Genomic DNA, 25306 nt, shown 5'->3' on the forward strand with positions numbered 1-25306 from the left:
AGTTGATTGGATGCAGTAGTAGTATTAACTTAATTTATCTATGCATTGTGCTATGAATAATTACTTTGTTTCAGGGGTTCATCATGTTTGTCATGTCCATAGATCTAGTATTTCACCATTATGTGTGTACAGACAGGATTCATGCCTCTAAATCATCAAGTTCGATCAAGTTATTCAGTTTCCAAGCCCAGCATCAGAGAAGATATTCACTTCTGCGTTTCATGTAAATAATTAGCAAATAGCCTTTAAAAAGTCTATTAACTGACCTCTTACACTTGTGAATCTGTGTTGATACAAAGGTTTAATTTGTTTCCTTGTCAATAAGGCAATAATTTGTAGATATGTACAGATATTTTGAGTTTTGCATTTTACCGGTTGACTTGGTGTTTGAATTTTTTTTTCGTTCTTTGGAAAGTCATGATACCGACACAGCTGAAACCACGCATGCCAGCTGTGGCTGTTTCAAGTGTACCACTGAAAACGGCTTTACCTGAAGACGTATTGATATAACTCAGTGTTGCAATTTTGTATTCGAAACTTGCAGCCATGTGTAAAAGACGCTCATCTTTCTTTCCTCAAAAAAAAATCTTTTTACATGTTGTTGTCTATTTGTCTTGATGGTAAAGGGACGGCTGCTGCTCTAAGTATGTGGAGAGTGGTTTCTCTTTTAATGCAATGTGCATAATGCAGTAGGTCCTCCAAGCTCTTCTAGCTTTAGCAGTGCAGTGATATTTATTTCACCTGTGGTTTGTACAAAGACTCAGAAAAACTGTCAGAATGTAAAGGCCATTAAGTAGTAGAAGTAGGTTTTTCACCACCCTGTGAACTCTCGAAAATGTGATATTTTATCGATATCTCTGGTATGAGACTTGTGTGTGCAAGCAAGCACTAAACAAATTTATTTTATATTTTGTATTGTGTTTTGAAGTTTAAAAAGAAAAAAATTATAGCAGTTGTTTTGAAAAAGAAAACTCTCGAGTCCTTTGATGAAAACAAAAACACCTTTGTGAATAAAAACCTACAAAACTTAAAAATGTATATCCAGAAATATAGACAATCAAAAACTTCACTATGAGAAATGTTCAAGAAGCTATCTTTATTGTTTATAAGAATTGTACATAAACATTGAGTTGTTTTCTTTTTTCTTTTGTTAAACATTATTTTGTATTTTCTGTTGTACTTTAATACCTTGTGTACAGATCCAGAAATAAAGCTCTGGAAAAGGTTCAGAGATGATCACATGTTCTTTATTTATCATCACACAGAAGTTGAAATTTTAGCTGACTCATAAGGAAAGATTGTAACTCAACACTAAAACCACAAAGTGAAAGAAATGAACTGTAAGACTGAAAACTATGATGTAATTACTCACACAGTTTCATTGAGATAATTTCTCGTATTTCGATTAAATTGAAATTTTTTTTGGATAATTACTAATTAACACATTGTGGTATAATGATTAAACTATCATTAAACTTTCATTTAGCTTGACAGTTCATTTTTAACTGTGGAAACAGTTGAAAAAAATGCAGTAAGCTCAAGGTCCGCTTGCAGTTCACTACCATATTCTGGAGTTTTCGACAGTTATTACACAGTCTTCTTCAGCAGCAGGAGTTTGCTCAGCTGTCATGGAGTCTTAGGTAGATGTTTAAAGTTTCCCATCAAAACAAATGAACCAAGATCCAACATTGACAATAATGGAAAGCGCAAACATTTCCATTTCCAGGACAAACAAGCAAACTTCAACTGTTGATGAAGACTGCGTGATATGGTTGAAAGCTCCAGAATTAGCAAATAAGTGGACCTTAAGCCGAGATTTTTATTCAGTTCACTTTGATGTTTGACTAATTTAGGGTTTGTTGATAATAGACGTTAGACTTAAAAAGCTGTGTAAACAGCAAAACAAAACTCAGAGGAAATGCGGAGAAAAAAAAATCCTAATATCAACTGTATGTTTGATTTCCAAATCAAAGGATGACAAAAAATATGTCTGATTGTAAGGGCTAAGAACTGGCTGTTCATTACCTTGGTCTTCTGAGAGGAATGGGCAGAGTCAGAAAGTCCTCAGCCAGAGTCACCTCTATACCACTGTCCTGTAGAGCTTCTTCAGCCTGTCTCTTGAGCTCTGAAACGTCGTCCTCGTCTCCTCCCTTCTGCAGGGAGCTGGGTTTGTACCTCTGACTGAAGTGGTACAGCACCAACCTCCGCGCGCAGCAAGCCAGCGCCACCGCCGCCGCCATCTCAGGTGTACTGTGTCCGTGGTCCACGGCTTTCTCTCGGTGCTCATTCCCCAGAGTCGCCTCATGAACCAGAATGTCCGCTCCATTGCACAAACTCAGTGGTCCCTGCCCAAGAATTGAGCTGCAGTCCCCTAAAATGCAGACTTTCCTCCCTGGAATGGTTTCCTCCAGCACATCACTAGGCAGCACCACACGCCCGCCTTCCAAAGTTACCGTCTCTCCAGCTTTCAGACGCCCGTAGAGGGGCCCTGGCTTCAGCCCTGAGGGACGCACAATGAAACCAGTCACAGTTATCCCCACGCACCATTTGGAGGTCACTTTTTTTCTTATGTTTGGCTGACCACTGTGCAATTTAGACTCCAGATAACAAGACCTTCAAAATATTTCCCAACAGAACTAGAATTCATTTAATGAAATAAATCTGTGCAGTTCACTACTATGCAATAAATACCAAATGTGTACACATTTTATATGTTTTTCATTTGTATGTTAAAATCTTGTCTCCCCCTTTACCTGCTGTGTGTATTTAGATGATTTTTAATGGTCAAAATTCCAACTATGGATATAATGTCATCAATAATTTTTTAACCATTTTTGATGTAGCCCTCATATACTGTAAAATTCTAGGGTCTAGGGTCTCTTAAATCCATCTTAAACCACCTCCACTAACCACCTACAATATCTTTCTCTTTTTTTTTTGTCTTTGTTCACAAATAGTCCAAATAAAAATAAAGAAATATAGAAAGGCCACAAAGTGATTTTTACCCAGTTCCTTCAGTAGTTCAGTTTTCAGTCTACCAGGGCGATCGTGCTCCTGAATGCAAAAACCAAAGGAGGGGATGCGGTGGAACAGCCTGAAGGCTTTGACCACGAACTTCTTGCATTCAAAGAGGAGGTAACAGTCACCGGAGACATCCAGGGAGATTGTCCTGCCTGGTCGCTCCTGTGGGTGCAGAGGACCGCACTCTGCTGTCATCTGGAGAGAAAAAAAAAAAGCCATCAGTAAAAACAACACGAAATAGTAACAGGATCCTGTGGGGTTTAAGAAAACCTCCTTTGGGATAACATAAATCTTTCAAATCCAATCACACAAAATGAAAAAAAAAAAAAAATTGTGGAAGTCAAGCTAAAAGTAATGCAGATTTGCTTAGTTCCTGAGAAGCTCGTATTTTGGACGTTAACATAGCAAAATAGTTGCAGATAAAGTATGTCACTGGTGAGATGGGACGCATGGATTTTGCTAAATGTTGTAAGTGTGAACATCTTCAGTGGTGATATCGTGCTGTGGTCATTCAGACTGAGGCTTGTCTGAGCTGTGTTGGGTGCGATGTTTTGAGCTTGCACAAAAGCATAGTCATAGGGGGCAAAAAATCAGAGTTCTATAGAAACGAAATTATTAAGAAATAACAATCAATGACAAAAATCCGAATGTAGAGTTTATTCAAAAAAAAAAAAAAAGGGGGGCTACTATCAGTCTCATATATCGCAAAACAATACGATGGTCCAGTTACTTGCTGTGCGTAGACAGAGGCGGCGTGATTTTCACCACCCAGGAAAAACACTGCAACTAGTCACATACCTCCAGACCGATCTGTCCGTCTTCTGGACTCTGCTCAGGTGTGGGCTCCAGCTCATGTACTACAGCAACATACATAGTATAGGTGAGATCGGAGCAGAGTAGGATAGAGTAAAGTGCAATAAAAACAATTGTGATGAATAAATTTGGTAGGTGGTAATACTGGGATACAATATGGCAAATAAAGAAAGCTAAACTGTCTTGTATGTGTCTTATAACTAAAAAAAAAATGGAGACACCAGACACTGCAGGGCTGACAGCTAGGATTTTCTATTGTCATGTTTAAAAAAAAAACATTGTGTATATGTATATATGTACGTGCTCCTCTGTGAATCGAAGATTTATAACTTGCGTTTCCTTGAGAAGTCTGTCAAATATATCTGATTTGTCTGAATGTGCAGCACAGTCTGCAGTGACCGGTTGTCCCACAGCTCCTAGACCCCTCGTGTTCTCAAGCTGGCGCTGTGCCGTACAGCGTGGATATTAGAGCTCGGTCGGCATGTTCTGGACCTGCCTGCGTAAGGGAAGAGCAGCTGTGACCCCGTGAGGCCGAGTGTCACCCTGAGAAAGTGCCGTAGGCCCCGGGGCCCGTAGATGTCCACACAGTTCAGGTCCTGCTGAGGGTCGGGGTTGGTGTTGAGACTCACGGTGCAAAGGAGACCAGGGAGACCAAACAGGTGATCTCCATGCAAGTGGGAGATGAAAACCTTGGTGATTCGACCTGGGTGGAAAACATCACACATTGTTACACGCTTCAGGTGTTATCACGGGAATGTTGAGAGGGCAGGGGAGGGTTCGTCTAAACTGATTATGGCTGAATAAAGTAAATGGGAGTGGAAGTAGTGATACTGGGGTCAAATACAGCCATAAAAAAGAAGGCAAAAATGCCCTCTAGCTATCACATCAGGCGTTTATTGTTTGACTGTGACAGACTGATAATGAGATATTATGTTAATCGTTCACATGAAATCAAAGAAAGGCCAGGGTGAGCTGTCAACCTACAAATTCTCAGTGTTTCACCTTCTTCATGTGTCTGAACATATAAAACACACCGTAAAATGATCCTAAAATTAAGTGGACTTTTGAATGACATGCATATTGTACTCTACGCTTTTGAGAGGCAGGAGCAGAGAAGCCTCAAGAATTCATCCACGTTTATCCAAAGTTGGTTTTCACGTACTTTTCAGGTGGACTTTAGAAATGTTGGAATGCGAGGCAGGCTGCACGGGGCGCCCCGGTCACTCACCAGCTCTGAGCTGACTCCTCATCAGCTGGGTCTGGGTTCCCTCGCCGCAGTCAAAGAGCCAGCATTCCCCCTCCGTCCGCAGCACCAGAGCCGAGGCCCCGCGGTGGGGAGACGGGTAGGCCGAGCCGGTCCCGAGGAAAGTCATATCCATGGTCATCCTCCCCGAAGCTACAGGGGGACTAGTGGAAAATGTCTGCAACTGGCCGTCACGCTGAAGCAGCACGCCATGCTTCCTGTAAACACAGTCCCACAGTAATGACGTAGGACGAGCGACGGTGAGGCGTTCACGTTAGGTCTGATTTCTCGTAAATTTTTCTAAATTAAAATACTTGTTTATTGAGAATTTCTTTTAATAGGCTTGAATGATTTACACACATCTGAGTTGCATAAAAGATTTTAAAATCCTCCAGAAACAAGGAGAAATCTCTAAATCTGACAGACAATGTGCCACATTTATCATAGGTTCAATTACATTTATGACTAGAAAATACCATTTAAAGACTAGAATTGGATAAGAACAAATAACAGTGCCTCAGTTTTTTTAACACCAGTTTATACCAAACCAAAATGTGGATGAATCGGTCCCAAAAGACACATTAAAAAATATTAAAACCAGCAGACAAGAGAGCCAGTGTAAATTAGGTTTTATTCTGCACTTTAACATCACTGAAGCAGCACACAAATGCTGCTCTCTGAGTACAAACGCTAAGGCAATATAACTGTGTTACAAAAATAGCCTTCAGAAACACAAAGGACGTTGCACTACATGAATGCATACTTTAGAGAAATACGGAGGAAGTTTTACTCATGGGTAGGAATACAAGAATCAAATGAGCAAACTAATCACTGGACACAACACAGTAAAAACTCATACTGGATGATTACAGTCAGAAACAACTGGATAGACACATGAGCCAACACTTGATGGGGTTTAACTGTTTCTTTTAAATAAAACTATTTCAAAATTTATCAGTAGGAGTATAAAAACTTTAACAATAAATTAAGTGTTGACGACCAGAGGCTGCACAGTCTGAGAAGAAGCTGCACATTGAACAAGACACAATTACTTCATTTTATACAAAACAAACAGCAGTTTTTATATTGGGTTGTTTCGCGGCTCCGCCTGCAGCATGTTGTGAGGTCTACATTGTGGAACATGAAGTGACATCTAACACTGAACACTTTGCAGGCACTTCCATGCAGGTTGTCAGAAAGGTCCTAATGTAATATCCTGAGGTTAGAATTTACACAATGGCCTAGTATATATATGTAACATACTGAAGATACTACCAATGCCCTTGACAACAGTTTACAAATGAAATAGACTAATAAGTAGTTTTAATTTTATTCTGTTGCTGTTGCTTTAATAGAAAAATGCTTCTCTATTGACACAGATAGTTAAAGCCGACTTATTAGCATTACTCAGTTGCTTCATCACAAATATATATTGCCAGTAACAATCTATCTTTTAAGCACCATTACCCTTTAGCAGCAAAAACTGGACAAGGACATGAGCAGAATCTGTTTTTTTTTTTCAGAAGGTAGTGAGAGTAAAAACCTTATTCAAAGGTCAAAATGTCAAGATGTCAGCATGGCTGTTTGGTCACTATCTTTTAATGCCAATAATATGATTTTTGAGTAAGTCACAGTGGAAATCATGAGTCAATTGGCTAGCAAGCTAGAATTTCCATCTCTAAATTTAGGCAAAGCAGATCTATTACATGAGCCAAGTTTCACCTCCTTCTTGAGTTAAAAAAGATAATCTGAGTGTGCTACAGCTTCTCCTAGATCATGGTGGATCAAAACGGTGAACAGAAGCCTAGCCTGTAAGTGTGCTGTCTTGTTAAATATGTTCCATGGAGCGAAACCCACACACCAACCTGGCATCACACACGGACGTATTTAACACAACTTTATAAATACTCTTGACATTTTCAGTTTCCACAAAAGTGCATGTACAGTAAATTAAATATGATTAAAGGAGAAATAATGTTTATCCAATTATTTGATACTGCATACGGTTTCCTTAAATATTTAGGGTACAGATTGTATTCATTTGTATGTCACGCTTTTGAAAAAGGATTAAGGATAGATTCTCCATACCAAAACTCATTAAAGGAGTGTTGATGACTTTGTAAAGCATCTAAAAAGCCCCCCCCCCGAACAAAATTAATTTTGGGAAATAAATACAATGTGACAAGAACATTGAAACAAATAATATGCTGGTGTGGACGTTGGATGTATTGTCAAGCTGCAGGATTCCTTTTATGTTTTTAGATATAAATTTCATTTTATTTCCCTTCATAAAATCTCATCATTTTCTATTAAGGGGTCTTTCTTTAAATATTCACTTTATTTCTCCCCTGAGTTACACTGTTTTCTCTCTTTTTTGCCCCATTTGCACATAAAGGCCAAGCTCTTTAGCCCTCTGCTGCACTGGACTCTCGCTGATTACCAGTGTCGCCCGATAATAACATGGGATCAAAAGAAGTCTTTAGCAAATCATCTTACACTGAGCATTCGTTTTTCTGTGAAGACGCCAGAGGCCCCCTTGATGTGACAAAAGGCATTGTAGAAACCCATTCTCCATGTTAAAACCTTTGCATAAAGTTTGGCAATCTCTAGATAGCCACATATAGTCAGAATAGTATTAATTGGACTAAAAATAAAGAATGGAGTTTGTCAGTGTTAACCAAAGACTAACAGTTCTGCATCAGGAGTGTACGCAACAAAAATAAATAATAAAATTCGAGCCTTCATTACATTAACTATGGAGTGAAAAACTACCTCTTAAAGTAGTTAAAAAAAGATAAAGGTATTGTACAGGGCTTTTCTTGACAAAAGGGAAAGTTATTCTTAGGTAATTTATGACTAAAAAGATAATGGATGCTGACACAACACAAATTCATGATAGTCATCTCCACTATCCTCTAAAAATCCATTCTAACCTTCAGTAATGGCACAATTGTCCCTACAGTGTTTGGATTACCATGCAGTATAATCTAATTTACCTAATAATTGTGTTTCGGTGTTTGGGTTTCTGCTTGTTAGAGTATATGACAATCACAAAGAACTTCTAATGGTAATTAACCGTAATTCCCCACATTCTGATATTATTTTTGTAATTTTCTTTTCAAAGCAAAGTATAGATAATTAAAATGTATCTCAAGGTTTCAACAAGGAAACCAGATTTCCACACTGCCTTTCATCACCAACAGGTGGCCCTCCAGTTTTGTGCAGATTTACATGGGATGCAGAGAAGATTAAAAAAAAAAACTGTAATGTAAAGAGAGAATGGCTACTCCCATTCAAATGTCCTTATCTTTCCAAGTGCCACCTTCCACTCTACCTTTTCACAGATCTCTTAAGACTTGGGTTAGTGCAAATGCAGTGACATGGATGCAGTAATGGGCTACTACTGCCTTTTTTTTCATAAGCACACGTTTGCACTAAAATAACTGATCATCTCAAAACATCTGTGTGAAGAGTAAAATGGAAAACAAGGGAGGACAGTGACATTATGACATGGGGAACAGTGAGGTTTTGTTCTATTTCTTGTTAGTTTTGGGGCTGAAGCTGACACCTGGCCATTCATAGGTGTCTGGCAGGAAGGAGTCGTAGTTGGTGTTCCACACAGTTGCACGTATGAAGCCATTCTTGTCCAGAGGCTCAGGGTAACGGAACGCCATGCCTTTAGCATAGACATACTCCATCACCTGTAGTAAAAAAGAGAAAGTTTAACACTGACTAATACTGAGAGGCAGATAATAGTAGAAAGGACAGACGAAAGTAGTAGTCAGAACTACAACCAAATCAGACTGGGCAGCAGTTTTGTGTCATCGAAATGTTCCTCTTGAGAAGTTGTTAAAAGTTAACCAAATCAATGTTATGCCTTACTAAGTTGGTCAGGCTGTGGTGGAACAGGGTCATGGATTTGGAAAATCAGATGATGACAGAAGAGGTGAAATTTAGGCAGGGTAGGCAGTTAAGGTTTGGATTAACATTAACAGGTTTATCAATAGCCAAAGTTGCAGCATTTAGTTTTGTCAGCAGGAGAAATGATCATTTTCAAAAGACTTACCTTGACAGCCATCTGGACAGAGACCTCTCTGATGTTGGAAAGAGGTGGATACAATCTTCCTTCTTCCAGCTCTTTATCTGTCAGCTGCTCTGCAAGGGTCTGGAAGGAGTATTAAAATACTTTTAGGCTGAAGAACAATTTCCAAACAACGCACACATGACAACTACTGCTATTACTGATTTACAGCATATTTCTCTGTTGTTTCAAATCCACATGCGTGTGCTGTCGTAAATGTATTAAGACCTTTTGATTGAGTAACATGAGACAAAATAAGGATGATAAGATATGAGAAAAATAAAAATTGTGAGGTCAAGTGATAGAAACGACCAAATCACCACTACTAATCATAACAGTATGTAAATGACAGTGTCCTCAATATCAAACAGAGTACTGGCAGGAAAGCATCCTGTGATCTTCATCACTGATTGCATTGACTTGTGTTATGAAGTCAATGCAGTCCAACAAAATAGGGAAGGACACAGATGGAAAAAAGGCAAAGCAGGATAAGCCTTTTAAAAGCTTCTCCTAGGTTAGCTGTTATGCCAGAGTCTAGAAAGAGAGGAAACAGGAAACATCAAAGGGTTAAAGAGTGTTTAGATGAGCATACAGAGTATATGCATACAAGACAGAGTCAATGAAAAACTGCAGAATGGGGTGAGGGCAAGTTTAAAGATGAGATGGAGAAATACTTAGTGCTACTTCAGACCTTCGCAGCCTCTAAGAACACTGTGTCACTGATGTGTCTCACTCCACTCAAGATCACAGCCAGGGCCACACCTGCAATGTAAATACGGCCCAGGTTTTACAACAGACTTCATGTAGTTTATCATCCAGTGTTATTTTCCCACAGTGTCATCACTGTGAAAGCTTAGAAACCTGGCTTTGTTTATTTTTAACACTATAGACTATTGAAAGTCATCGTATCGCTTCACTTCTCTTTTCCCTTCACCTGGGAAGATGTAAGCATTGTTCCCTTGTCCAGGAGTGAAGACACGGCCATTACTCAAAGTCACTGGACCAAATGGACTGCCACTGGCAAAAAGACATCTACCCTGTGGGACACAGAAAACAAAGGGGAAGAGTGATGACAGGACACAAAGAAAAGAATGAAAAGAGCAATAGTGATTTGACAGCACAGGAAATCTTAATGCTTTATTTGTGAGTTAGACAAAGAGAAAGACGGAAAGAAAGGGCAAACAGAAAGAACTATGTACATCAGTGAGTGTGTAGGCATCCTCTGCTGTGCACTCTGCTTTATTGGTTGGGTTACTTAGGGCAAAGATGATTGGTCGTTCGTTCAGGGTTCCCATGGCCTTGATCACATCGTGGGTGAACAGACGGCCAGCTCCTGACACACCTGCAAGTGGGTGAGAAGAACAATAGTTGCCGTGGACTTGTAATCTACTATTTAAAGCTCTGGCAAAGCAACTGTGTGAGAGCACGAAAATATATATAGTGCGTAGAGAAAAGAATCACATTTTGTCGCTTCAAAGCCTGAAATGAAAAGACAAAAACAGAATTTTTCCTGCTGTATTTAATCAATGCAACTTAAAACATCCAAGTGAAAGAAAAAACAATTCTGAAAAATGAATAAAAAATGAAAATGTCCAATAACTTGGTTTGATAAAAAAAAATCACCCCCACTGCCCAGCAAAGCAGCACTTGTACACTGTATACTTGCATGCTATGACAAGGAATAACGAGCACAAAATTACAACAACAAAGCCTTAACAGTTTCATTTAAGATTCAATGATATTAATACTACTACTAATAATAATAATAATAATAATAATACTTAGTCAGTTAACCTGGTCAGATTTTCCACATGGAAAAAACAAAAACACATTACAGAAACACAAATGTAAGCAGTGAAAACATTCCTTTTCTGGTTCTTGATTAATTGCTCAAACTTAAAAATGCTGTACTGTTCTCAGCTGCTTTAAAGTTACATGAATGCACAAAATAAGAAGTTCCTTACCAATGATAGCTGTGGGTTTAATGGTGTTTACAGCGTCTAGGAAGCTCTGTAAATTCCCTGGATTGTCATGGACAAATGCCTCCTGATTAGTGTCTGTTTCCTGTGGTCTGCCCTAGAGTCACATAAAGTACATTGGTGGCAACAATAAGTCAATGATATCGTAAGACCACTGCTCTGTGAGCCAGACAGGAAGTCACACAGACGTCTAATGTGCTTTCTGGTCATTAATGTGTCATGTGCGTTACAAACACTAACCTTTACTAGTAACCCATGTTTATCATACATCCAGATCCTTTTTCTGGCCTCAGCTTGGGTCATCCCCGTCTCCATCATGGCCATGACAATCAGATTGGCTATACCAAGGGCAGCCTTTGGAGAAAATAACCTTATTTGGTTAAACATTCTAAGTGTTTAGACAGTGAATCCACAGTAAAACATAAACCCTTATTTTTAAATTAGAGAATGACTTAACAAATCCTCCTTTTTTCCAAGAAATGTTCTGATGAATACTGAGCACAGTTTTGATTCTTTTAAATTCTTAATGTTGGACTATCATTTTTTATTTTTATGACCAGCTGTGGTCAATAGGGGGCAGCACCGCTCTTACAAATGGGCCTATTTTCTTATTTTGATAAATGGGACTTTCACATTCCTAACTGGAGAGAAAGGGGACAAATGGTAAGACACAAAACAAACCAAGAGAACTCGGATTGACTGATTCATGGATAAATGTCAGCTTACCTCTCCGGCTCCCAGGAAAAGCACCCGGTGTTCAGTGATGGGTTTGCCAACAGCTCTCTGAGCTGCTAACAGACCAGCAAGGGCTACGGATGCAGTGCCTGGAAATGTGAAGACGAACAAACCAGTAAACAACAAAGTCTCTGCCTTGTAGAGGACAGATTTGTCACTCTTTATTTTAAGGAAGGAAGGTAGGTTGGGTCCATTCACTTAATGTTTTTTTTTTTTTTAAAGTTAATTATGCTTGTTCTGTCTCCTTGGTATAGTTCACAGATAACATAAGTCATTAGAGCATTTTGTTTCAGCACCGACTTCTCAAACACAGCTGATTGAAATGGTTCCCGCTTGCAACTGCACTATCTAGCAGCAGTACTGTGTCTTAAAGTTCACAATACTATGTTCACTGGAATTGATTATTTAATTCAAGCAAGTTTCAAGTTTCTTCAATTTTATTTTCATGGTGAAAAGAAAAGAAACCTACAGCTGCCTGGAAGGTATCTAAAAACAAGCTTTTAAAAAGTTCCCCCAACAATTAAACAATTAAAAGGATTGGCAAATTGTAGGGATTGGCTGACACATGCAAAACCTCCAGTATTATCCTTTAAGCAACACCACCAGAACTGTACTAAATGTAATTGTAGTGCTGATTTTCACTGAATAGGTAACCTGGGCTTCACAAAGCAGGTTTCCAGAGATAAATGTTAGGAAAAAAAAAAAAAAAAAGGAAATTGAATCTTTAATTTGGTGTCCTCAAATATGTGCTCATAAAGAGGTAGGTAATCCCTGAGACAGAATCATTTAACAAAGAGAAATTATCTGTCCAACAGATGCATAATATTACTAAGTACAACCTCTGTGTGAGGGGTTATATGTGAACCTTGGATATCGTCATTGAAGGTGCAGTATTTCTCCCTGTACTTCCTGAGGAAGCGGAAGGCATTGTGGTTCCCAAAGTCCTCAAATTGGATCAGTGTGTCCTGTCCATATTTCTCCACCACAGCTTCCATGAACTCATCAATCAGATCATCATAGGCCTGAGAGCGGTCTCGTTTCTGGTACAGGCCCATGTACAGTGGATCCTTAAGGAGAGTCTGAAGGGAGGACAAGGACAAAGATGAGCAGGATAAACCTATATCTCCCATTTTTCTTTCTCTCACTAAAGCACCTACAAACCCATCGTTTACACAAAACATACAAGGAGCCTCCCTACCTCATTGTCTGTGCCAACATCTATCACCACAGGCAGACATTTCTCAGGTCTAATTCCGGCACAGGCAGTGTACAGGCAAAGTTTTCCGACAGGGATGCCCATTCCATAAACACCCAGGTCCCCTAATCCTAAAATGCGCTCTCCATCAGTTACTACTACTGCCTGCAGAAAGAGAGAGAGGTGGAAGAGGAGTGCATCAGTCAGCAAAATTACAAATCAACATTTTACAAGCACACAACTGTGAGAAATACTAAACTGGACCTTAGCCAGGCAAATGTACAAAACTTGGACTGTAATGGGTCAATTAACAAGACTTCCCAAGACTTACTGTGATATTTATTATTATTCATATCATATATACATAGTTGTATCGCCATAATGGCTATAAGTGACTATCTCAACATTAACAATTAATCTATAAAATCCTCAGTTTGTAGGTTTAAGTGGGATGAATTGCTCTAGGAGTCTCCTTTACACTATTATATAGACATTGACTGAAAAGGTGTTACTGTGGTGAGGTTTTCAGGTACTGACTGCAACATTAGTCTCGGGCCAGTTGTCCAGGATGGAGCGGATGTGTCCTCTGTCCAGGATGGAGATGAACAAGCCTCTGGTGAGGGAAACAAGATGGTAGCTGAAAACTTTAACGAGCACATTGAGAATGTATCTACAATAAAATAAGAAAAGAACTGTATTTTTCCACTACAAGAACAACTTTAACATTATTTTAGGCAAGGTTGATGACACAACTTTAACAACCATTCACCAAGAAAATTTCAACAGCTCCAGTCAAAGCCTTCATTTTATCCAGAAGAATCCTTTAAAATATTTTCAGGGTTCACTTTTATGGTACTCTTGAACAGGAGGCAAAATGTTTCACACCTCACACCAAGAAGATGGCAATGCAGTCTATGGGCAATAAATAAATTCTTTTTGCTTTGTCTTAAATAGTAATTCGTGGGAGTGCTACAGGTACAGTATGTCTGTCACCAAAGTAAAACATACATTAAAGGCTCAAACTATTAGCTAAAAAGTTCTTTTAGTAATTCTTATAACTGAATTTTACTTTCCCTGGTGTTGATTCTTGATACCTTTACTGCGTGCTTACTTGGGTCTTCTAAAGATGTGTCCATATTGTGTGCAGGCCAGGCCTACAGTGGGAGTGTAGACTATTGGCATCAATTCCTCTATGTCCTCCATCAAGACCCGATAGAAAAGCCTCTCATTCCTTTCCTGGATGCCCATCAAGTAGATGTACCTGTATGGAAAATGATGAAAAATTAGGAAAAGTTCAGCCGTATACAGGGAGATTTTTTAGATTAATATATTATTAATAAAAAATGGTTGAAAGCAATAAAAGGGAGAGCATTTTGTGGCTATACTTTCTAGCTCTCAAGCAAAATATGCCCTTACTTCTCTAAGGGATCAGTCATTTTCTTGAGATTTTTCTGAAAGCGCATGGCCTGAATGTCCTGAGTCTCCACTTTGGGAGGCAACAGACCATGTATCCCCAAAATCTGTCGCTCCTGTAGAGAGAAGGCCATGCCCTGAGGAGAAACAGACAGACAGACAAAACAAAGAGAGGCGTGAGTGGTGAGACAAAGAGAATGCAGGCATCTACTACTCATTGTCACAGAATAATTTGTTAATTTGTCAAGCTAATTTAAGTGACCTGAGGGTTATGCAAATACAGTATGTACAGAGGGGCTGTTATGTTTTCAAGCCAAAGGCTTCAACTCTGAATGTCTGAACTCTTTATGTAAAGATACAAGTATGCTATCCTATTATTTCTAATTAAGACTCCTTTTCATCCCACATATTTGCCCATATTAAATTAAGTTGTTGGATATGTAGACATCACTGCCTACGGGAAATGACTAATCAAAACTTATGAGTGAAACACAAACCTTGTTAGACATAGGCAAAAGAGTGGTCTCTCCACTGAAAGTTGGTTTTACAAATGTTAAATATTTCACCCCTGACATTTCTTTTAGTATGATATACTTACAGACTGATGGGAAAAAATGAGTATGCTAATGTGTGCAGTTTATGGACATCACTTCAAATGTTTCTGGGTTTGAGGTTTAAATATCACCTCTCTCTGCGGCATGGACTTTTGCAGCCAATATGTGCTGCTTATTAGTTTCATGCTTAAAAGATCTATCTTCAAAATAAAAGTTTAATCACTAAATCAAGTTTCAGTACCCCTGCTGCAGAAAATTTTCACATACTGTGATGTAGTTTCGTCACCAGAGGGTGCATTACATTACCTATTAGGTCTTAGACGGAGAGGACCTACTGACTCTTAACAGGAGAAAAAGACAGCTGAGTGAAAGGAGGTACACCAGATGAAAAAAAATATTCCCCAGAGGAAAGGAGAAAAAAGGAGGTAAGAGAGGGGAGTTGTCTCAAAGAAACCAATGAAGAACACCCTGACCCTGATGGGGAAGTTGAGAGTGTGTTTTCATGTTCCTGCAGTGTATGAGAGCATGTATGCGTATGTGGGTTTACAAGTCCAGCCCTGAATGAAACATGGGCGTAACACATGGAAGCCATCATGTCTGGGGCTGGGGAAGGGGCTGATTATTTTGTGAAAGCGATGAAAGCTGGGGGCTCCCCTGGCAAAATGCTGAGTCATGCTGATGGAGCATTTCATTTCACTCAGCTCTAGTACTAAGGTCCTTTCAACATCATGCAACACGCTGCAAACCTCTGATATCTAGTTTTTGTTGTTCCTTTTTTTAGCTTGAATTGAAAGTTGAAATGCCTCTTGGTTTGTTCAGATTGCTGCATCATCTTACAAAATATATTTTAATTCTTTGATTTCATCTTGCTGACAGTGTAATGTAATAAACAATGCATTTCTGCAACACTATGACCTTTACCGTTGAGCTATGGTGATAAGTGAGTGACAATGTACGAGAGTCATGATGATGCAGTCTGCTGATGCACAGTATTTCTAGAACCATTAGGGCGGCTGTGGCTCAGGAGGTAGAGCAGGTCGTCCCCTAACCAGAAGGTCGGTGGTTAGATCCCTGGCTCCTCCAGTCTGCATGTCGAAGATACTGAATCCCAAATTGCCCCCCCTGTATCATTGGTGTGTGTGTGTGTGTGTGTATAAAGTGCAGTATGTATAGAAAAGAGCGCTGTATTAATGTGTGTGCGAATGGGTGAATGTGGCAGTAGTGTAAAGCGCTTTGTGTGGTCGATAAGACTAGAAAAGCGCTATATAAGTGCAGTCCATTTACTGTTAGCCAACTAGCTGGTGACCAGTTTACATGCAGAATGGCATGTATATATTTAGCACAACATGTCTAGTCTCGTCCAAGTTTAGCATTACGTGTACAAAGTGCGATCACGTCACTTCAAGTGGCCACAGGCTCGTATTGCAAATGTCATTTATTACTTTCAGTAGTTTGAAGAAGCTGACAAGAAAAACAACAAAAGGCAATCCAAAGTATTTTACATGAAGCATGAAAAAGCAGTGAGAAGAAACATAAAGAGCAGAAGGAAATATAAAATAATAAAAGAAAGAATTAAATGCAAAGGCTCATTTTTGAGGCCTTTGCATAGCAGAAGCCCCAAATTTAATAAGAAGCAGTTGCAAATAGAAACATTTTTTGGCATGGATTTGACAGACATTTCTGACCACACCCAACAGAGAAGCTAGGTGTGGTCAGAAACACAACACATTTCATCAATTCAACCAATGCTTTTCAGCTTTCTGTCAAGTTCACAAAATTCAATTGTTTTATGAAAAACGTTGGATCGTCAGAAATGGTTGGATCGTCAATATGTTGACATATTTATTAACTGATAAGATCAATGGCAAACACTTCCTTCCTGAACCAGGTCAGTGACATAAAAATTTTCTTCATGCACTGTGACATCGCTTGGGTTTACAAAGTTTGTCTAGTGCAGTCTTCACTTGGTTACCAAACGCCGACGTGGACACAACTTCCATTTTTTAGTCGATCACAGAACAAACACAAAAGAACATGACAGGAGAAATGGAGAAAAGGATGAAGTTAACCTTCAATGACAGTTCCTCAGACATCAGGAGAGAAGAGAAGGATCTACAGGAGGCTCAGTGAAATGGAGCTGGTTGTTTTTGTGGAGCCTTCAGCCTTCTCAAGGAAGAAAAGAGACGAAAGTTGATCTAACTTGAGCAAAAAGAGGAGACTCACTCTAACTGAGCCTCTCCTTTTTGTGAATTCTGACTCCTCCAAAGAGCAACTAGAAGTTAACGCTGCTTTCGGATTTTCATCCAACCAGAGGAGGAAGACAGACCTCAAACAGAGTGAGGCTGCTGTTCCACTTGCTCTCCTCTTATTAAACCCTCACTCACATAGGAGGACATGGGGACCTTCTCTGAGGCCAAAATTGATAAATATCTCAACAGAAACGACTTGAAACAAAGTCCTCCATATGTATGTTAGGTCTGCTGTGGACTTGACGTTCGAGTGCAGCAGCAGCACTTGGAAGAAGATGGGCCTGTTGCTGCTTGAAATGCACAAGTCGGGTGTCCTGTCAGTAGAGCAGATCTTTAAAGGTAAGCAAGAGATCTTTGAAACTGTAGATTACATTGCTGCAGATGTGCCTCACATCCGGCTCTGCCTCCCTGATTTTAACGGCCCCATGCTGCATAAAGGATCTCCATGGCTGAGCTCTTTGGAAAAATCAGGACTCTTGTGCTTTTTGAACAGGTTAGTGCGCTGCTGGCACACAATCGCTGTCTGATGTCCGACACCAATCCATCCCCCACCTCTGCCATTCCTCCAACCTCGACTTCCCCCCAACCCCCAGTGTCCCTAATCATCAACATCTCTGCACCTTTCCTTTCAACGCCCACTCTGTGTTATGTTCTCTTTCCTCCTGCTCTTTCTTTATCCTTAATCTCCCCCCTCATCATCTCTCTTGCCCTCTCTTTTTCTCTCAACCCAACCAGCCAAGGTAGACGCCCACCCACCCAGAGCCCGGGTCTGCTCAAGACTTCTGCCTGTTAAAAGGGAGTTTTTCCTTGCCACTGTCGCAAAGTGCTTGCTGATTGTAAAACATGGAGACTTTCACGGAATTTAATAAAAGGTATTAAGTGTATTTTGACATAATTGGCTTATGAATACTTTATTTATGGTCAAAAACGTGTTTTGTGAGGTCGCAGTGACCTTGACCTCCTTTAGTCCAAGGGAATGTTTGTGCCAAATTTGAAAAAATTCCCTCAAGGCATTCCCGAGATATCATGTTTGCAAGAATGGGACGGATGGATGGATGGACAACCCGAAAACCTCTCTTGCCACAACTGTTGCCGGCACGGAGGCATAAAAATCATGTTAGGTTCTTGTCAGTAAATATGGCATTAGTCAAGACACTATTTAGAAATAAGAAAGTAAGTTTTTAGTTTCAATCCTGCTACTAGTACTTAAAAATTACAACACAAGTACAGCTGCTTTGGATAGATTAAAATGACATAATGAATTTGTGAACCTTCCTTAATGCTTGAAAATCATTCCCCTAAGGTCTCAATTTAGACCAAGCATTAGAGGCAAGGCCAAGTCAGACAGTGGAGGAAAATATGCAGCTGCCGCAGCCAGCTATTAGGAAACCTTTCCCTCTGACAGCAAGTTTTGTCTTTTAGTCTTTCAGTAGTACCATTCACTGGCCTAGGAATAAGATTAACTTGCACCTTTAACTGTACTTTATAATGCTATGTTGTTTGTACTGTAACAGTTCACATTGCTCTGTGTGACTGTGGGTACTTGCATGATGGGCTTAAATGTTTTAAGTTACTGTATATTTGGTCATCATTACATGTGAATGCTGACATATCCTACTTCTTGTTAAACTATTATACTTTGGGGATCAATTAAAATTTCTACCAGCCTGCAGAAATTTGCATATATTTGTGTTCATTAAGATATAGGAAAAAGTAGTCTAATAAAAAGACAGTCTGCAAACATATCGGTCAATTCCTATCCTTCTCACTACAAAAGAGCTCTCTGCCATTAATATCCTGGGGTATATACAGAGATATTGACACCTCTTATGAGATAATGGAGTGTCAAGGGATTAAAACAATGGAAAAGGACTTGTATATGCAGCCTAAAAATTTAGGGAAAGGATATGAGGAAAACTAACCATTACTAACAGCCAAAAAAACAGAGAGGAGACAGTTTACAAATAGATATTTTACATTATATATGCTCCAGCTGTGACTTTCAGTCAATTTGTGTACTCTTCTCTACACAGTTACGAAAGAATATCATACAGTTTTGACATACATTACAATTATTATCCACCCAGGTACACAAAAAAACTTACGCCAATTAGCCTACATCGTAACATGACATAATTGGCTGACACACTGCACAACATGTTAATAAAGCTGCCATCTGTTTAACGACCGTGTCTGTTTACATGCTGACACATGCACACATTTTCAGCAATCAACTCACTTTGTTGGTACGAGGGTTGAGCATGAGCGGCTTGCCCTTCTCTTTGGTGTGTGCCCATCTGCAAGCAGAGACACAGGGCCTCAGGGACCAGGTTGTCCTCAACCTGGACAACATGGTGGACAGTCACTGGTCTGGGAGGTGCACTGGTAGAAAGCAGCTGAGAACAGAAAGAGAAAACCGAGTTAAAAACTTGATTGCATGTAGTTGTCTATTTCCAGTTTCATCTTCCCATCTGGTAGGATTATTATGGAAAGTGGAAAAGGCAGCTGCAGCGAGTAGCTGTTATGGGATACCAGACAGGGTTTCTGAAGATTACCAGGCTTTTGACAGTTTTTATGTTTGAGTGGTTGTACATTATGTGCGAGGACAACTTTGATTGTATTTGCAGGGGTCTTAACTGTAACACTAATATTTTATTACCATCTCTTAAAGTTGGCTTGCCATGAGATTCAAACAATTTGAATGTTTATGGTGCAAATGCATGTGAAACTACTCCCTGATGTCAACGGGTTATTAGAGTTATTGCTTCTGACAATGAAGACCTTAACTGCACTACTACCATGACCTCTACGCATGACATCATCACACCGTTTTCATACCTTGTTACAATATTATGCTATCAGCAATGAAGACCGTCGGTCTCCTGACAAACATTCATTAACAGAAGCCTTGAAATGCACTTGGTGTGCATGGACAGCCCCACAGTCAAGGATTACGAATGCTGACAGCAGTGGCTTGTCATTAATCTGGATGCGGACAGAAGTGATTTAGTGCTTGATCTGAGAAACAAAGCTTTGAAAGATTGTCATAATCCTTTTCGCAAAGAGCTCCACATGAAGAAAGAGAACAAGCAGAATCATGGAGACATCAGCCGACTGATAGGAAAGACGGGGAAGACAGGCGGATAATATGTATCACAGGCTGGAAGAAAGACTCCAATTAACAATTACAGAAATCATATGTGGCACATCACTTCAGTGTCTGGTTCTACAGAACAAACCTGAAGGAAAAAATAATTTCTACTATTTTGGTTGTAAAAGATATAAAACAAGCTCATATACAAATACACAAGATGGTATCTGATGGCAAAATTTTCCTACAATGATGCGACATAAACAAGCAAACATATCTCCATACTCACTTTACACAAGGGGCCCTATCCCACTTTCAGCTGCTGATTGTGGCCTGAAATAGTATCGTCATTGTAAGAGCTATGTCATGCATGTGACCTGTGATTCCCTGCTATATTGTGTTGTGCCGTGTTGTGGTGGGAGCAGAGAGAGGCCACTTACAGCTCCTCTAATACACATTTGTAAGTTATGGACAATTAAGAGCAGCTTTGTTATCCCTGGTGATAGTTTTGTAGTAAAAGGTCATCCCTGGACTACGAAATCAGAAAGTGCTGCCTTCCCACCGAACTTGCAGAACCAATGGATTGAGAGAACAACTTTAAATTTCCACTTATAGATAGATAATATAAATATCATGCTATCTTTTAATTTGAATGTTAATGTCATGTTACAAAAAGGGGAAAGCAGACCACAGAGGAGATGTAGCCAAAATAATGTCTCAAACAAACAGTTGTACATGCTAAACTTTGCTTGATTTAAACTGTTTTCTCTTTTTTAAAATTCTTTTTATTATCCTGCCCAAACTCCTTTTTCCCCTCGCTTAATGTCATGACCCAAACCAGAGGTAATGCAACTGGACTGGTCAGCAAGTTATGTGGGGAACAGCAACATGAGCATTATTGCATGCAGTTTCTAAGTTTGGGCTTTTAGTAACTGAGACTAGCAGATCTCTAGAAGAAGTATTGCTTTTGAAATACAAGCTACATGTGGAAACAACAGTCAACTGCGTTCAGCTGTTACTAAAATATTAAACAGGAAAAAAAGCTTGAGATTTAACTCCTCTGAATTATTTCATGGCCTGGAACACCATGCTGCTGAGCTCAGGTGACAAAAGAATAACCCTAGGGCCAGTTAATGTGACAAATAGCCCTCATCTGTGTTGTCAACATGTGACATTGTCACATTCCTCTTCTCCATTCCTCACTACACCATTCTTGTTTATCCACCCATGTTATCATAGCCTTAACCACCCACACAAAAGTACAATAAAATATGAATGGAGATAGGATAAATAAATATATAAACAATCATTCAAACAAGATGGAACTGACATGATACTTCCAACAATGTTTACAACAGTTAATGTTTATGCCACCCACTGTGGTTAATCACACCATGCTGGTTTACTTTTGATGAGCAATTGAGGCAGTTAATAAAGTACCAGCAACCTTAAAAACTTCTTACTAAACAATGGGTGTAATTTTCCATGAGCCTGTTCTTGTTGTTTAAGAACAGATTCTGAGAAAGCTCTAGGGTCTGATCATGCGCCCCTCTCTTTGACCAAAATATCAGACGAAATAAATTACAAGCATAGCCAACTGGCTGAATCTTGGCTTATAACCAAATAACCACATATCCAGGAAACACTGCAGAGAAAGCAGCAATAAAGCCTGGGCCAAAGCAGCACACTGTATAAGCAGCACCAGCAATAAACAGAAATTTTAATGCTCTGTTGATTGGATATTCAGAGGGGAAACAGCCTTGATGCAGACTCTGTGAATTCCAGTCTTTGTGTTTTACAGTGTACATGAATATCTTCTGGTTATTCAAATCTAACCTTTGGTTCCTACTCATTTCTACAACATATGAAGTCTCAGCAGTTAAGATGAGTTCTGTCTTTGATATAATGGAAATCATTCAATTAATTCATTTTCATTTTATTTCAGCCAACACTTTATCAGCATGTCAACTCTAAGGAATCGGGCGGCTAAGATTGTCTGCGACTATCTGTTTTGTACTTTTTGTGTCTGCCAAGTAGCAAGGTGATTCTGGCACAGAAACAGTAATGAGCCAGCTTTGTATCAGTGCTGGAGAAAATAGCATGAATGTACTACCTGAACACTTTCCACAGCCAGAAGCTAGTCTGGACCTTTGTACTCTATGCAAATAGCTCATAAAAGCAGGCAACCAACACACCTAGTATTGTGCATTTGGATTTCTTCAATATTAATCAACATTATGGTGAGCTGGTTATTCTAAGATTGTGCTGTAATCTCAATGTAAATAGAATGTCATGCCAAGGCTGAAGCTCAACCAATCTAAGTACTCACAAATACCGCCCCCGATGGATAAACTTTAGGTTTATTGGCCACAGCTTAAAAATGCGCCAGGTAAAATTGGACATTTTACTTCACATATCTCATTGGGTTACCAGCAAGATTAATTTTTAGCAGAAGAGGCAAACAGGACACACGACCAGTACAATCTAGTCAGACTATTAAGTCTTGCATTACTGGGTCTGGAAGTACTCTTAACATGTGAACACTGTGTGCAAATAATGACTGTACTGACTGAAGTAGGCATGATGTAATAACAAAAGGTTTCACTCAGGAAATGACTTACCAACAAGAAAGCCAGTGCTCTCTTGTGCATCCTCTCTTAACCTAACTAGCATTCAATCACACCCAAAAATATACTTTCACGTGTAAACAATTTACGGTGTTAGAGGTGAATTTTTATTGGGATCAGATTGCGTTGGTATACGGAAAAGGTAATTTTACAGAGTACAAGTGTAAATAAGTTACCTCAAATGGATAAACAATCACTAATCACAGTTATTACGCGGGTAGGTGTGGCTTTGCTGACAGGTGTTATTATTCTCCTTCCCCCTGAGGCACGATGAGTTGTCCGTCTTGTTGCCTCATCGATAACAGTGTCTGGCCACTGACACTGTTAAAGCCCATCTCTAGATACAGCAAATCGTTTTAATCAGCTGGCTGGAATGACGGGCCGTTCCAGTTTGATTCATTCTTGATTAACGCTTTCATCACTTACGGCTTTATATTTTCATTGCGCTCGACTAACTATGTGGAAGAGAGATCGTGCACAGAAAAAAAAAGTGTAACTGCAACTTCCTACAGTGGCGAGCTAATGAGTTAGCCTAGCAGTCTCACACAGCCACAAAAAAAGCAGCTATCAACTGCCACAAGCTAACATTTGGTTAGCTCAGAACTAACGTTACAACAGACCAAGCTGTGTCGTAATTCGAGCACCCGTCTCGGCGAATTTGTGAACGACAGAAAAGCCCACTGACCCAACGTTTGTAACGGCTTGTTAAATTGACACATTACTCCACAAAGAAACACTTTTTGGTCTGATGACTTACATGCTGTCATTCATTGAACCCCCCCCACCACGCTCGCTGATAAACGGAAACTTCTTAGATGCCAGACTTCACATTCTTTTAGAGAATAACAGCTCGGCTTACCTGCTCTTGAATATGATAATATCCCGGTTCCTTCCGTTGGAAAGGTTACTGTATATTGAGCATATTTCTCCTGGAGTTCGCTGTATAAGTGCAGTGGGCTGACCGATTGGTTTGTCCCTTGACAGCAGCCACAGATGCGGCAGAACGTTGGTGGTGAGAAGAGACTCCACGCAGTGCAGAAGGACTTGACCGTTCATCCAATCACATGTTGGGATTTCCTTCGAGGTTACCGTAAAGATTGCGACATGCGCAAGAATTTTTTCGGAGAGAATCCAATACATCGTGATTACTGTAAAAGAAGGGTAACTCAATTTGAGTGTGTGTGTGTGTGTGTGTGTGTGTGTGTGTGTGTGTGTGTGTGTGTGTGTGTGTGTGTGTGTGTGTGTGTGTGTGTGTGTGTGTGTGTGTATATATAAAATTAGAATTGTTTTTATGTTTTGTTTCTCTACACCTTATTCTATTGACTCTTTTGTCTGACGTTTAGTTAGTTTAGAAAGCTGAGGATTCTATAAAAATAATATTACAAATTGTTTTTATTTATCTGTGAACTTCATACAAAGTGCAGTTAACACTCTGTATGCAGTAAAAATAAAAATAAAAACCCAAACCAAATAAATTATGGTGTGAACACCCTTTGCCTTTAAAACAGCAACTGTTCCGGTTACACTTGTACACAGTTTTTCAAGGTACACGGCAGGTAGGTTGTCCCAAGCATCTTGGAGAACTCACAGTCCTTTGGTGGATTTAGGCTGTCTTAGTGTCTTCCGTCTCTTCTTGTAATCCCTGAATGACTCGATTATGTTGAGATCAGGGCTCTGTGAGGCCCCTTCCATCTGTGGCAGGACCCCTTGTTCTTCTTATCTCTGAGGGTAGTTCTTTATTACTCTGGTTGTATGTTCCTGGTCGTTTTGATGCTGCAGAATGAATTTGGTACCTGATGGTATTATGTGATGGATAAGAATCTAAACATCTAAAGTGCCAAAAACTTTTGCACAGCACAGTTTATTTAGATGCTGTGCCTGTTTACTGTTTTGTTTGTTCAAAATAAGCAAAAGAAAAACAGATAGTGCACCACAAAAGAGCTCTGCAAGATTATACATAACTAGCTAAACAGTAGAGGGCATTAGAGGTGTGGTTTGAATTGGTCACCTAACCTCAGATTTAACAGTGTATTGGGTCAACCGTGCCCAATACATTACATTTAGGATTTAGTTTGCTAAATTATATGTACACATTGCTGGATTAGCACTGCAGAAGGCTTTCAGACCTTGAGGGTCCACAAAGGCCCCATATTCTCTTTGTCTCAACTGGGTTTTGTGGTCATTTGATTAACTGCTGTTTATTTGGGAATATGCACCACTAAAATACAATACCACATATGATAAGGGCCTTAAGGTGCATTCAGAATTATTATATTAGAGGGTCCCTGTATCCAAATTTACATAG

The 25306-nt window shown here is 39.6% G+C and overlaps 2 protein-coding genes across 2 annotated transcripts; both read right to left on the reverse strand.

Annotated features, from left to right (window-relative positions):
* Positions 1-1086: 1086 nt before the first annotated feature.
* On the reverse strand, positions 1087-5319 carry elac1 (elaC ribonuclease Z 1). The gene is made up of 5 exons (XM_040156074.1): positions 5063-5319; positions 4331-4537; positions 3820-3878; positions 3006-3216; positions 1087-2500 (listed from the first exon to the last, which is right to left on the reverse strand). The coding sequence occupies exons 1-5, from the start codon at positions 5217-5219 to the stop codon at positions 2022-2024; spliced, it is 1113 nt and encodes a 370-aa protein (XP_040012008.1). The 5' UTR covers positions 5220-5319; the 3' UTR covers positions 1087-2021.
* A 372-nt stretch (positions 5320-5691) lies between these two features.
* On the reverse strand, positions 5692-24025 carry me2 (malic enzyme 2, NAD(+)-dependent, mitochondrial). The gene is made up of 15 exons (XM_040156066.1): positions 23861-24025; positions 19523-19679; positions 14484-14617; positions 14179-14328; positions 13605-13680; positions 13071-13232; positions 12738-12951; positions 11864-11961; positions 11378-11491; positions 11123-11234; positions 10358-10500; positions 10093-10195; positions 9850-9920; positions 9144-9242; positions 5692-8778 (listed from the first exon to the last, which is right to left on the reverse strand). The coding sequence occupies exons 2-15, from the start codon at positions 19634-19636 to the stop codon at positions 8611-8613; spliced, it is 1758 nt and encodes a 585-aa protein (XP_040012000.1). The 5' UTR covers positions 19637-19679; positions 23861-24025; the 3' UTR covers positions 5692-8610.
* Between the last annotated feature and the right edge of the window lie 1281 nt (positions 24026-25306).

The sequence above is a fragment of the Xiphias gladius genome, chromosome 19 (genome assembly GCF_016859285.1).
Source record: "Xiphias gladius isolate SHS-SW01 ecotype Sanya breed wild chromosome 19, ASM1685928v1, whole genome shotgun sequence".
Classification (NCBI taxonomy): Eukaryota; Metazoa; Chordata; class Actinopteri; order Istiophoriformes; family Xiphiidae; genus Xiphias; species Xiphias gladius.